General features: G+C 43.3%; 1 protein-coding gene across 7 annotated transcripts in view; it reads left to right on the forward strand.

The window, feature by feature from the left end:
- MME (membrane metalloendopeptidase) overlaps positions 1 to 14,472 on the forward strand; it is a 493,355-nt gene that overhangs the window by 91,210 nt on the left and 387,673 nt on the right. For 5 of the 7 annotated variants that reach the window (XM_078667833.1, XM_078667832.1, XM_078667829.1 and 2 more), the window contains one exon: positions 5,067 to 5,236. In XM_078667833.1, coding sequence (XP_078523959.1) covers positions 5,077 to 5,236 — 160 coding nt within the window. In that variant the 5' untranslated portion in view covers positions 5,067 to 5,076. Of the gene's footprint in view, positions 1 to 4,631; positions 4,931 to 5,066; positions 5,237 to 14,472 lie in introns of those variants that run through there. The other 2 variants (XM_078667830.1, XM_078667834.1) reach the window with 2 other exon arrangements.

A 14,472-nucleotide genomic window follows, 5' to 3' on the forward strand; every position in this document is an offset into this window, starting at 1 on the left:
TTGGAAAGTCAGTGTATCTCTTCCCTCACACAACCTTTATATATTCTAAAATTTGTCAAAGGCAAAAGTTGAACTGTCCGGACCAGTTTGTGCCACAGTAGGCATTTCCTAGAAGCAGGGTTGTTTAGCAAACTACCAGGATCATGGCATGGGGCCTAGGTAGAACAATACAATTCAGGTCAACTTGTCTGGAATTTTCAGAAGAGATAGAGAACATTTCACAGCAGAAAACAATAGGATCTTTCTTAATAGCCTGTGGGAATGCATCCAATTATAGTTAGAAGTCTGAACCCAAAGACTCTTCCCAGAGACATATTTACTTTATAATTTTTTTTTAATAAACACTTTTTTGCCATTTATAGGAGCCACGTATTCTCTGCGGTTCCAAGGAAAAATCCCATTTTAATGCATGGTTTCCCCATCACTCTATTTATGGGTTTGGAAGAGGATTTACATATCCTATTCATGACAAGAAATGTAGTGTGTCATTAATCCAATAAGTAACAAGATGCATGCATAGGACCTATTCTTCAGTAAGGAACCGCACCTGCCACTGACCCTGTGCCTCATGGGAACAGTCCAGCCCGAACTGCCAAGCCATGTCTTCTCTGGACCGGAAACAATCATCCTGGGACCGGTTTCGGATTCATAATCCTCATCAGCCAGGCTATCTTGAATCCAGTGGCCACACCACTGGAGTCAAGCTATCCTGGCTGAAGACAGCTGATAGCCAGAAACCGGTCCTAGGATGCTTGATTCCGGTCCAGGAAAGACATGGCTTGGCAGTTCGGGCTGGACTGTTCCCATGAGGCACAGGGTCAAGTCTGATTTGCATATGGCCATGTCTGAACTGGGGTGGTGTGGAGTGCAAAAAAACGATGGATTTTGGCCCAGATCCCTCTACTGGGGTGAATGTATGACATTGTTCTGCATTCTGTCCATCAACTGTTGGTTATACAGAAAGAAGATCGCCAGCACCAAAGGGTCTGTCCTCTGGCCAGCTTCAAGACATCACAGAACTCTTTCTCTGCCAATCAGACCTGTGAAATGGAGGATTTTATACACACAGTGTAGCCATCTAAAGAATATACATTTGGTGCTAGGTGTACACAGCATCACGCGTTTGATCATGTTCCCCTTTTAACAGCCCTTCTGGTGATTTTCTCTGAAGATTTTGCATCCAAATGTGGAGTTGAGACTTTAGCTGTGGCATCACCAGTCAAATGTAAAGTAATGACTTATTTCCTCTTGCTGTTAGTCGGTCTGCTTTTCTAGTGGATGTGTTTTTTAGCCTTTATGAAGTCGTCTGATTTGAGAATCCTCAAATGCTTTTCCTGTTCCATGGTCTCTAAAACACCATCCTTCATTATCCCAAAAGTGGCGGTGCCCAACGCCATTTTTATACTGTTGGATGCAGCAGCAAAGCAGACTCATCAGCTGTTACAGCACACTTTAAGCTTTTAAAACTTAGACCTAATTTATTCTCTCTCTCTCTCTCTCTCTCTCTCTCTCTCTCTCTCTCTCTCTCTCTCATATCATCTTAATAGCAGGTCTTTATACAGGGTCGGACTGGCCTATCGGGCAACCAGGCAATGCCCGATGGCCTGGTCTGTCAGGTCAGCATGTGGGCGCTTTATTGACAGTTTGCTGCCCTGTTTAATGGTCTCTTTGGCCGGTTTTTAATGTTGATTTCCCTCTTATTAATTAAAACAAGCTTATATTTATCCATCGCGTCTTCCATACCGTGCAAAACATTTATAGAACGTGTCTCAACCCGTTCAAACATGGGACACATTTTTAGCTTTCTGATTCACTTATGTGAGCACTTTTACGTTGGTTCCTATCTTTAAATAAACATGCAGACTCATTGTTTTCATTTACTCTGCCATGCCACTAATGGATGATTTATGTTGAAATACATTTGTAGTATTATTGGGGTGTGGCATTGGGGCATTCAGAGTTTCCGAGAATCTATTTTTTTATACTTCGAACTTCTTTTTTTCGAGAATACTGTGAGTTCCACCCGTAGTTCGCATATTTTTCTTCATGTTGGTTTTCTCGTTACAGTGGAGATGTGCATGTCCTTTCTGTTTCAGTACGTAATAATTACCAACACCTGTCCGGCTACAAAGTCACAAGAAAATGACACTTCCATTTTCAATGCCAACTAAAGTCACTAACACGTATGTTTGTCCAGTTTGTGTTTAAAAACGTAGCCAACACATAGTAAGGCTGAGAAACTTTGCAAACAGGTAGGCCAACATTGGGGATCTACCTGCTACTTTGCTCGTGGTTGACAACTTTGCCCATCCGATTTGTGGTTTGGCTCGGTGAGTGCAAATCCTGTCAATGGTTAATGGATGCTGTGAGTAAGGAAAATAGGATGATGCGCGGTTGAGAGTAAGGAGGAATTTGGGCACACATGTCCTGGGTTTACCCTGGCAGTCAGCACGCTGATCACCGGGGTGGTGGAGGTCATCTCCTTTGTCACCCTGGCTGACTCACTTCTGCCAAATTAAGAGATCCACCTGCCCAGTGGTGAATTCTGTATCTTCACAGGAGCCGCCCCCACAGCAGCTCCCATGAGTACTGGGGAAGGTTGGGGCACAGTATGCGTCCTGTATGCTTTTACATACCAATCCTTTTATGTTTTTCAGAAAAAAACTCCCAAAGCAGTGTGCTTCTGAAAATAAATAAACAAGTACCCCCCACCCCCACAGCAGTGGCGTAGCTAGCTGTTGTGCCGCCCGTGGCAGTCCCTACGTCTGCCATCCAGCGGCTGCATTTAAGGGGGGGGGGGTGCTGGCGATTTCCGACCGGCCGCAGGGTAGTGGGTGGGTGTATGGCCGTCACCCCTAAAACTCGTACTCCGCGGGGCAGACCGCCCGCCTTGATACGCCACTACCCAGGGACGGATTGGTACTGCGGGCACTTGGGCATTGGTCGTAGGGCCGGTGTCTCAGTGCCCTCTGTGGGCAGTTTTGTCCCCCTTACCCAGGCCACAGAGAGCACTGGACAGGGAGAGGAAAGCAGCCTGGCTGTGCGGCCGGTCAGCGATTATCAGCTGTGGCCTCTCCTTCACCCCATGCCCTGCCTAGCAATCAGGCTGATGGTGGGCTGGAGAGGGGTGATTCTGTGCCAGAATCGGCCTCCCGGGGGCCAGGTGTTGCTCAGGCCATTGAGTCATTTTCACTTCGGTCCCCCTGGGGCCCACGTAGCCCTGTAACAGTGTTTGCATTAACACATCTCCCACAGCCCTTCTCATTCAGAGCATAGTGGGTGAGGAAGAATGGGTCTCACTGTGGGGGCGAGGTAATGTTGGGAACTGGCACCATCATCACCGTAGCCTCCCCGCCACCCCCATGGATGGCCCAGAAGCTGTGCTTTTTGCTTTATCCCATCTCCTGCCAGGCCACTGCACCAAGGCAGTGAAGGGCTGAGTAAATTACAAATAGCTGGCGTCTTGCTGTTTTTCAGGTGCTCCTGCGCTGGAGCGTTGGGGAATAATTTTTTAGGAGAAAGGGGCCTCGCTGCTTTTCAGGTGCTTCTGCGCTGGAGGGCTGGGGAATCATTTTTTAGGAGAAAGGGGCCTCGCTACTTTTCAGGTGCTCCTGCGCTGGAGGGCTGGGGAATATTTTTTTAGGAGAAAGGGGCCTCACTGTTTTTCAGGTGCTCCTGTGCTGGAGGGCTGGGGAATTATTTGTTAGGAGAAAGGGGCCAAGCTGTTTTACAGGTGCTCCTGCGCTGGAGGGCTTGGGAATAATTTTTATTTAGGAGAAAGGGGCCTCGCTGTTTTTCAGGTGCTCCTGCCCTGGATGGCTGGGGAAAAAATTTGTAATAGAAAGGGGCCTCGCTGTTTTTCAGTTGCTCAGCTTGTAGGACATTGTCACCTTGGCCCCGTGTCCTTCCCAAGGACAATATCCTCCCATTTACATTCCTTGTGTGTTTCATGAAAGGGCACGCCAGCGAATGTGGGCCACGCCCCGCGAATGTGGGCCATGCCCCGCGAATGTGGGCCATGCCCCACAAATGTGGGCCACGCACCGCGAATGTGGGCCACTTTTTTCATCAGTGCCTGGGCCAAATTGTAATCCCAATCCGACCGTGCGCACTGCCCCCCACCCCGGAAAACCTTCTCCCATGGGCGGCCATTTTATAATCTGTTCCTGACCTTCAGGACTTACCGGGTGATGATGAATAGAAACAAGAGAACACCTAACTATTTGTCTATATGGGCCAGGTAGACTGATGATCATACTATGACGGTCCCTACTTAGTCGGGCTGTCCAGTAAGTTTCCTTATGGCAGAGCCAGTGGGGGCAAAACAGTAGGAAAACTGACCGTCCACCTTATTCATAATTGAGCAAAGGATCTTAGGGTTTAATATATAGGGTACTGCATCACGTTTGTAGTGTAGTACCTTGTCTCCAACCCCAAAATAAAGCCTTTAGTCACAACAACAAGCAAGAATATAAAAAAAACAACAGGAAAACGAGTGCCGCTTTTAGGTAAAATGTCTACCTACCCGTTATTTTGACGGGATTCAAATCAACTGGGCAGAGACGCATTGCCCTTTAATTCTGCAAATGAAGTTGCATTCTCAATAGGTGACTTGTTAAAGTGATAAGATGTTTTGTTCTGAGGTGCAGCCAGGCCATCGACACTCCTAATTAATGAGGATCTGAAAATGCTCAGCGTGGCAAAGTGCATGACTAATGTTTGACGAGCGATCAAGGTTTAAGAGGCCGTGTGCCAGTGCTGGGTCCATTTTATTGCTGTCACGAAGGAGCCTGCCACTTGTCGCCGAACAACTGTACCCGACTGATACAAGTATGTAATCCTGAAAATTACACCCCGATTTTAGTTGGTCTTTCAAAACAACAGTATTTATATTTTTTTCGCAGAGGAAAGCAATCTTAATTATTTAAAGGTGATCTAATTGTATTTATTTTCATATTGTTATTGTACTTTTTTCTTGGTTTCTATATGTTTTAATAAGAACATAGATCAAAAATATATTGTTGTCTATGAGCGCCACTAATTATATTTCTTTTTTGTTTTTGCAGATTTAGGGTGATGGGCAAGTCAGAAAGCCAGATGGATATAACAGATAATAATTCTCCAAAACCCAAGAAAAAGTCACGATGGTCTGCCCTGGAGATAGCGCTCAGCGCCCTCGTCCTTATGCTCACAGTTGTAGCAGTCACCATGATAGCCTTATTTGCTACATATGATGGTAAGCATCTTTTTTTTTTCCTTTTTGAGTTTGTGCAACCGCCTATTAAATGCCAGATATGTTAATAGGAAAATTACAAGGGACATCTATTGTCGAGAAAAAAAAACCAGATCTCATTACCCACTCCAGCATCAGCCACCAATAATGCTAGAATGTTGATTTGCTTGATGATGTCAGCTGGGGGGGGGTTGAGCAACCGAGAAAGATGTTCCTATTAAAACATGTGATGCAATTACAGATGCAGTCAGGGCTAGCTTTACCTGTTCCTCGGATTCCCCCACAATATTCAGGCAAAAGAGGCTCTCATCTCTCCGTTGCTCTGTCTCACATACATTTCATTTGTTTTAAAGCGCTGGTAACGGCTGGTTTTACTAATCCACTCGCTATCCACATGAAATACAGATCTGCTGCTTGCGGCAGGCATGTTAACCCTCTGCGCTACTTTCTGGCGAGTCAGAACTGCTACTAGAAAAAACTTCAATCTCTCTCTCTCAAGCAGGAACATTAATCACAAGAGTTATATTTACATTTTTATTGCTGCCTGAAAGCTGGAGGCACAAGGAACTCAGCAGCAGGTGCTTTTAACCCCATAAGTGCTGCCTCGCCGTTGGACGTTGCGAGCACTACCTTCGTAGTGCTGCGCACTCAACGGCGGACGCAGCCCCGCCCGTTTTGCGGAAGTTCCGCACTACTGTAAAATCGCGGTAGCAGCGAACGGGTTAAAACATAAATTGTTGCTAAACACAGCCCCCCCCCCCCCGCCCCCTGAGGTGAGTGCCCCCTCCAGGTCAGCGCCCAGTGCAGCTGCACCAGTCACACCGCCCTAAAGCCATCCCTGGAGGCAGTCTCTGCATACTACAACCACAAATACATAAACACAAGCACACAGAGGCACAGAATTGCACATAAATACAAAAGTTGGGCGAGCATACAAACTAACAGGGAAAGCCGAGCCAAACCGTTGCCAAGGTTCCGGCTTGGCTCTAAAAGCCCGTGCAGGAGTCGAACCCTGAAAATATTTGGCATGCAGGTAATGCAACAACCATGTCAAAATATGATGATGTCACTTTAAAATAAAAACAAAAGTGTTTTCTTTAACATGTGGATGCGTTTTTGTACTTCAGATTATATTACTGCATTGAGGAATAAAAGTGCTAGTTTTTAAATATTAACCTAAAAGCATTCCTTTGCCCCTTCCTTTGTCCTGGACAATGCAATTTTTGGGAACTAAGGCTAGAAAGCACAAAAGGAGGTAAGGCGAAAATCAGTCACAAAATTCTTTTACGTATATATTGTGTAGTAGCAAAGAGAGCACAAGCACTTTGTTAAAAACTACCCTCACCCACAACAAGTTGTGGCATGCTTCATCATAGGGCTGCTACTGAACGCCTCTGCGCAACCCAAGGCTAGAGGCGGAGCAATAGGGAGGGGTAGACAATACAGACAATTAAAGAAAGGAAAAGAAAAGGATCCAAAAAAGGTGCAGTCAGACAGTGATATTAAAACTGACTATGAGATATCATAATAATATTTGTATTCCTCGATTCTCTAGTCAGATATAAAAAAAAGGGTTGAGATACCCTCGGAAGGTGGTGATGTGAGTGGATTAAGTCCTCATCACCCGTCCATTGTGCATAGAGCTCAACATGTTTCTGCGGGATGCCAATCCTTTAACCGGCATTCGTCAGGACAAGCAGGATCCCTATGCTACTCTTCCAATTAAAAAATCCCCTCTAGTAAACCTACTGTACTAGGAATTACTCCACCTGTAAATCTGGAGCTTTTGAAAACACTACTCATCAGATGGTAACAAGTTCATTATGATGAGCGCTAGAATTGACACCGGAATAGAGGGAGATCCCCTGTAGTCACAATTTCGTCAAGGGTGGCTCACCACCACCTTGTCGATCTCTCCGAGTGCCGGTGCAACTGATTTTCGCCTTACCTTCTTTTGCGCTTTCTATCGTGTTTGAGGAGGATGAGGTAGGGCAGCGTCCTTCTCCCCCTTGTTTGTGTGTACTGAACACAAGAGGCTAGCCAGCTGTCATATGTACCCTACATATGTTGTGTAGATTTTTATTGAACATGGAGCAACATTGTAGTCTTTTAAACAAAAAACAAGACTTTTTTGGTACAATGCACATGCTGAGTGCACAGATTTGAAGTCTCTCTCAAATGTGACAATGAAGCAAAACGAGTCTTGGTGAAAAGAATGTTTGCCTAGGATCACACAATTACGTTACGTGGGAAAGCAGGGATTTCTTGTTTTACACTTTGCAACCCAGACACTACATGGTTATATGTTTCTCTCTTGCCCATTTTACATCAAAGGTTTGTCATCAAAGCATTTTCTTTATTTCTTAGCACATGAAATGACAGCCTGAATGGCAGGCATCAGTCACACGAAAGCTCAGCTTGTTTTGGTATCTATTGATCAAGAGGACCTTTAGCAGAGCCAGAACCATAGATCTGGCTCCAACGTGGCTTGTTCATGTCTAATAAATAAATCTTCAAATGCATGCACCAGCAAGCACTCCCTTTTATGCACATACATTGTAAAATACACCCACAGACATAAACACACCACACATACTTATATAGGTACACACATGTGCAAGCGCACACACAGTAGACACTTTGACCTACGTTTTCAGCCAATTGTTACACGCACAGGAAACAATTAGCAGATGCAGTTTCTTTTCCTGCAGTTCAAACATGTTATATGTGATACCTTTAATTGAACTAAGAAACAGAATTTCAAAAGTTGTGCTATACATCAGTTGTCAATGTGCTAGCGACATCTTCTTCAGAATACATTGTTTCAGAAAATCCAAAATATGTATGTGGTATTGGTACCCACAATATTATGACTTTTTCCGAACTATAATAGCCCTTTTCTGTTATTTATGTGAACACAAAAATATAACAGGTTGCAAATGCACACTTTTGGCACTTGCTAAACAATATAATTGTTTTGCATCTTTGTGTGTGAATATATTTCAATAAGTACAGCCAGTTGAAACATCCAATCATTTATTTGTTAAAGAATATATATATATATATATATATATATATATATATATATATATATATATATATATATATATATATATATATATATATATATATATATCTTTTTTTTTTTTCCTGGCAGATTACTTTTTTTTCCCAAACAACAATCCTCTACATCTCATGGTCAAACGTGCTGTGAAGATAGCCCTGAACACTGCAATTGCAAATGCTGCAGCCAGCAGCACACGCAGCAATGCAAAATATAGGCATTGGGCCGCCTTGGTGGAGATAGCCCTTACGGGACCGCCTACAGCATGTTGGGTGATCCCGTTATCAATACAGTGGCGGGCAGACGTAAGTCCACCTGCCTTCGTAATCAGCCCCTATGTTTTACACTGATTAAGGAGGAGCTGACAAAAGGTGAGGTAAATAGTCTACTCAAAAGTGTAGTATTTAGCAGGAATGACAAATGGGGAATTGCAGGTGGAACCATTGTTTTCCACATCGAATTCCACACGTACCAGAATTTACCACGCATGTTACTCCAGTACCTTTCAGCAGGTTTGACCCACCTATAATCCTCTTTTTATGGTGATGCTCACAAAGCCTTTTTTTGTTTCATGTATTTCATCAAGCATTTAAATTTGTACGTACAATGGGACTTACCTGTTCTGTCAGTGGTGCTTGCCTTTTTGCAGTCCATTTAGTATATTTGAGAAGGGTACACCCTAATCAAACCTCCTAATTGTGGCTTCTGATCACTTCTCCCACATGATGTATCAGACGTGCTCTCTTATATCAATAATAGCACTACAAAATGCACACACTTTGTTTTCTATCACTCTTTAATGCAGGCATTCTAAGAAGTGGAGGAATCATTAGCTGCATTTTAATATATGGTGTCTCAAGATATTTCAATTTCTGTCACTAACAATGTATCAATGCTCCGAATAATAAAAACTTTTGCTAGTTACTCTCTTATCTTCTGCAGGTAGGCATCTAGAATTGGAATAGTTTTTCATCCCAAAACGTTCTCAGATTTTTTTGAGGATAAGAATTTTATAGTGAAAATGTGCACATCTTCCAAAAATTTCAATCTTTGGTGAAGTTTTTTGTTGAATAACTGCAGAGGATCTGTTTACCATTTAAATTATGTGAGGGTCTGAGCCTATCAGGTAAGCACCACGCAGGCCCTTATTTTGGTACTAAACCACGAAGTTCTTTACCACAAATATACATTTTTCTTTTAAATTGTATAAAAATGTCGTTTAAAAAAGGAGGAATTGAAGGGCTAAGGTATGATAAGGGAAGTGAAAGATGAGTGGTACGCCTACCCTGCCCCTTATACTGTTTAAACATTTACTTTTCAACACATGTCCTGTAATGGCGGCAGTAACACTTTTATAATTAATTGTTGCAGTCAGCTAATCAGATTCCTCTGTACCATAGCACCTCTGTGTCCAGCAGTACCATGATTGCTGAGAGGAAGAAAAGCCCCACAATGAATGAGAACACTATTTTTTCAATTTGGTAATAATATCTTCATTTACATTATAAAATCATTGAAAAACCCAAAGGTTAAAGTGACTACAGGTGAAAATGTCAGTTAAATGTAACATGTTTATCTAATATAAACACTGAAAATCACCGGATATAGTTAACCAAGGAAACTATAACTCATGCCCCCACTGCACACAGTGTTACCATCAATTATGTTAGATCTGATGTCATCAGTGATTTTATCTATGATATCATAGAACATTTCATGAGTGATGTAATATGTCAGGTCGTAAGCAGCGCATGGAGAGGGTGCAAGTTAAAGTTTCTTCAAACAGCACCAAAGTCATTAGCGGTTGCTGCCTGTCAATCACTCATTGGGTCATGCCCAGATATTGATACATTTTTAACTTTAATTTTTCAAAAACTACTAAATGGATTTCCACCAAATCACAAAAAGCACACATTCTGGGTCAAGATCTAGCTTTCTGCCAAATGTGGTATAATTCCGTTTGGCCATTTCATCTGTCTAACATTCCAGATGGAGTTTGCATGGGGGAAATGTGTTTTGTAACTCCCCTTATTCTTGGGCCCCAAGTGATGGATCATTCCAAATTTGACAGGAAGAAGCTGAGGTGACTGCAATTTTTTTGGGGGAAAGCCTTGTAAGGATTCGTCAAACGGCACCAACGTTATTAGCAAATCAAAAAAACAATTTTCTATGGACATTAGGACATAACTAATATATATATACTATATAATATATATATGTATATATATATATATATATATATATGTATATATATATATATATATATATATATATATATATATATATATATATATGTGTGTGTTTTAGATGTTGAAATAAAAGCAAAAAACTGAAATTTACCAGTTATAGTTATCGGAGCCAACCATGCGCCCGCACCATGCATTGCTTATGACCTCACATATTACATCACTTAGGACATGTTCTATGGTATGTATGTCACTACAACGCACACTTTTACAACGCATACCTTTACAACGCATTTTTTACAATGCAACATCCATTACAACGCATTCCATTACAACGCATGCCATTACCACGAAATTTTTAAAACTACATTTACAACGCATTCCATTACAACGCATAATACCTTTACAACGCACACCATTACAACGCATAACATTACATTGCATGCTTGGTAAGTATTGGATAGTGTAGGGGTAAAAATTACTATTCTAACTCCAGGGGGGTGCAACAGTAGGGTAAGTGTTGGATAGTGCAGGGGTAAAAATTACTATTCTAACTCCAGGGGGTGCAACAGTAGGGTAAGTGTTGGATAGTGTAGGGGTATAAATTACTGTTCTAACTCCAGGGGGTGCAACAGTAGGGTCAGTGTTGGATGGTAATGTTATGCGTTATAATGGTATGCGTTGTAGTGACTGCGTTGTAATGACATGCGTTGTAGTGGTGTGCATTATAGTGTCATGCGTTGTAATGGTTGCCCTGTAATGGCATGCGTTGTATTGGATGTTGCGTTGTAAAAGTTGTTTCCCGTTCTATGGCATCATTGATGACATCACTGAGGACATCTCAAATGACATAATTGATTACATCATTAAGGGTATCAATTCTGGCATCATCAAATGAGTGTATTAGTTTGTTTTATACTTTACATATTGGCAGGTAAATACCATCCTACTTCTCTACCTAATTTTGTACAGCCTCTTTCCTGCTAATGGGTATGGTTAAAAAATGCTCATGTTTCTAATGTGTCTTAGGTGTGTAGAAGTGTTTAGCTCCTTATGAATGTTTGTGTACAGGAGTAACACTGTGTGCAGGTGATAGTTGATGAGTATGTTGGATACAAGTAGTTTAGTTTTGCAAGAAGATTTCCAACAGGGCAAAATTATATACATTATAGTGAGTGGAGTGCAGTAGAGTGGAGTTGGAGTTTTGAAGCTTGGAGAGGAGTGCTGTACAGTACAATGTGGTAGAATATGATAGAGTAAATTAGCTAGCAGTGTTGTAGGGAAGAATGGTATATAGTGGCTGTTAGAAATGGGGGTCTCTAGTTGGCAATGGTTTGCACCTTTGTTCAAGTAGGGACCCTTCTTCCCAGCCAGGGTAAGGGGGATGCATTTCTAAAATAACCCCTGCTCACCCCGTTGGTAGCTTGGCATGAGCAAGCAGGCTTATCTCAGAGGCAGTGTGCAAAGTATTTGTACATGCATACAGTAACACAGTGAAAACACTACAAATGGACACCACACTAGCTTAGAAAAATAAGTAATATTTATCTAAACCAAACAAAACCGAAACAACAATACAGTAATACAAATATGACTTTCAAAAGGTGATGCGTTCATTCCTTGCTTCAGGCGAGGGGATGCATTGGTGCCTTACTGCAACACAGGGGTGATAATCCATCGGTTCCTTACTGAGGGGGGGGGGGTGATGCATCGGTCTCTTTTTGTGCGGGGAGGAGATGCATTGGTTTCTTACTGCAGCCCCGGTGTTCTTGCAGGCGTGGCGCCCAGATGCGATGCGTGAGGATCGGGGATGCATCAGTTTCTTACAGCTACACAATGGGGCCTGCGTCAGAATCGCTGCAGTGATTTTGGACTTTGTAGAACGGCGCACTCAATGCGGCATGCATCAATTTCTCGAGTGGCGGGCAGGCACAGCATCGGTTTCTCCAGTAATGCATCGGAAAATGGTGTGGTTGCGCCATGCTTCTCTTGGTTGTGTTGCTTTTCCAGCTCCCAGCAGCAGGAACAACCTCTAGAAGCACAGAACAGCAGCATGCACCTCTTGACAGGTCAGGACTCCCAGCAAGGAAGTTCCGGGGAGCTGGGGGTGAAGTCTTTGTATACCTGAGACTACAAAAACAGGAGACAAGCTCTTTTTCAATCCCTTGGAGTTCTAACTCAATCAGGGGACACAGTAGACAGCAAAGTCAAGGTCCTTTACATGGCAGAAACAGCTACTGCAGGCCAACCCCAGACAGCACACAGCAAAGGGGCAGGACATCTCCTCAGTTTCTCCAGCTCTTCTCATTGGCAAAGGTTCCTCTTGAATCCCAGAAGTAATCCTTAAAGTCTTTTCTATCCCTCGGACTTCCAACAGGAGGCAAGCTCTACTTCAAGCACTTGGAGAAAACTCTAACAGCAGGATGATGAAAATCCAGTCCTTTCTAATGCCCAAGACACAAGCAACCAGTGCAGGCCAACCCCAACAGCACACAGCACAGGGGCTCTACTGCACTTCTTCTAGCTTTCCTAGTTCTTCTTCTGGCAGGTTCCTTAGTTCAACAGTAATCTAAAGTTCAGGGGTCAGGCCCTTCTTTTTAGAGCACAATTTTCTTTGTTCTTTGGTGGCAGAGAAGCTCTTTGCCTAGCCAAAACCATTTCTTTCCTGTCTGGTGCAGCTACCTGGCAGGAGGTGGAGACAGCATTGTCCAAGGCAGACCAGGTCCATTCAGGAGTGAAATGAATCTCCTCCCTCTACTCTAAATGCAGCCCAGGACTATTTAGGCCAGCCCTGACTCCTCTAGAAAAGGCAGGACACACATCACCCCCCCAGATGGCAAGCCAGGTCTAACCGTGGCGTACAGTAGAGGGGTGTACAGTGCAGTAGTGGAGTAGCGTGAAGTTCTGTGTCATAAAGTAGAGTGGAGAAAACAGGAGAGCTTTGGTTTACAAAGAGTTGAGTACATTGTTGTATAGTGGATTTGTGTATCAAAGAGTAGATTAGAGTGTGGTACAGTGGCATACAGTAGAGTACCATTCTGTACAGTGAACTGTAGGGAAATAAACTGGAGTAAAGTGTCAGAAGAGTGACATACAGTGTAGTAGAGTGTTGTAGAGTTGAGTTGCATAGAGCAGAAAAGCATGTCAAGCAGTGGAGCTGTGTAGAGTGGATTGTTGTATAAATCAGAATGCTCTATTTTTGAATATTGGATTTGAAGGACTATCGTGAGAGTCCCTCGAAACCAACCGCCCAGCTATATAACTATTTTTGGAGTTTAATATCTCCAAAACCACTCAATGGATGTACACCAACTCACAAAAAGCACACTTCGTGGACCAAGATCTAGCTAGCCTGGTAGGTAAAAAAGAGAAACTTTTTGGAATGTTTTGCGGAGATTTATCAAATGGTAGCAAAGTTCAGTGGCGGTTGGCATATGAATGTGTTGGGGAGGGTCGCGGGGAAGGGAATTAAATAATAAAAAATGTCACACTTGCCGCTCTTGCTACCGCCGCCTCCTCCCAGTCCTCTTCCCTGCATCCAGGGCAGGAAGCAAGAAGCAGGATGCACCCGGTTCCCGATAGTCAATCACTTCGGTACAATGTTGTGATGTGATTGGTCTGAGCGCCGTGGACCGACGCTCAACCAGAGAATGGGATGCTGGACATGGTCTCCATGCAGACTGTAATGCAGCCTGCACGGAGAACATGCAAAGTGTGCATGAATGTTTGGCTGGCACTAAAGGGCCGGCCAAACATTCATGAGCACTTTAGGGAGTGCAAACCACTCCTCCCCTCCCCACCTCTTTCAGCAGAGCAGTCATGCACCATCTCGCCCGCTAAGCTGCCTAGTGACACTGCTTAAAAACAGTGGGGGCGACACACCTCCACCTTAGCGGAGGAGCCACCACTGCCAAAGTTATTAGCAAAAAATAAAGTGAATTACTATGGTCAGGCTGCTCTAACTATAACTACCCAGTGGTGAACACCAC

This window comes from Lissotriton helveticus, chromosome 11, assembly GCF_964261635.1.
Source record: "Lissotriton helveticus chromosome 11, aLisHel1.1, whole genome shotgun sequence".
Lineage (NCBI taxonomy): Eukaryota > Metazoa > Chordata > Amphibia > Caudata > Salamandridae > Lissotriton > Lissotriton helveticus.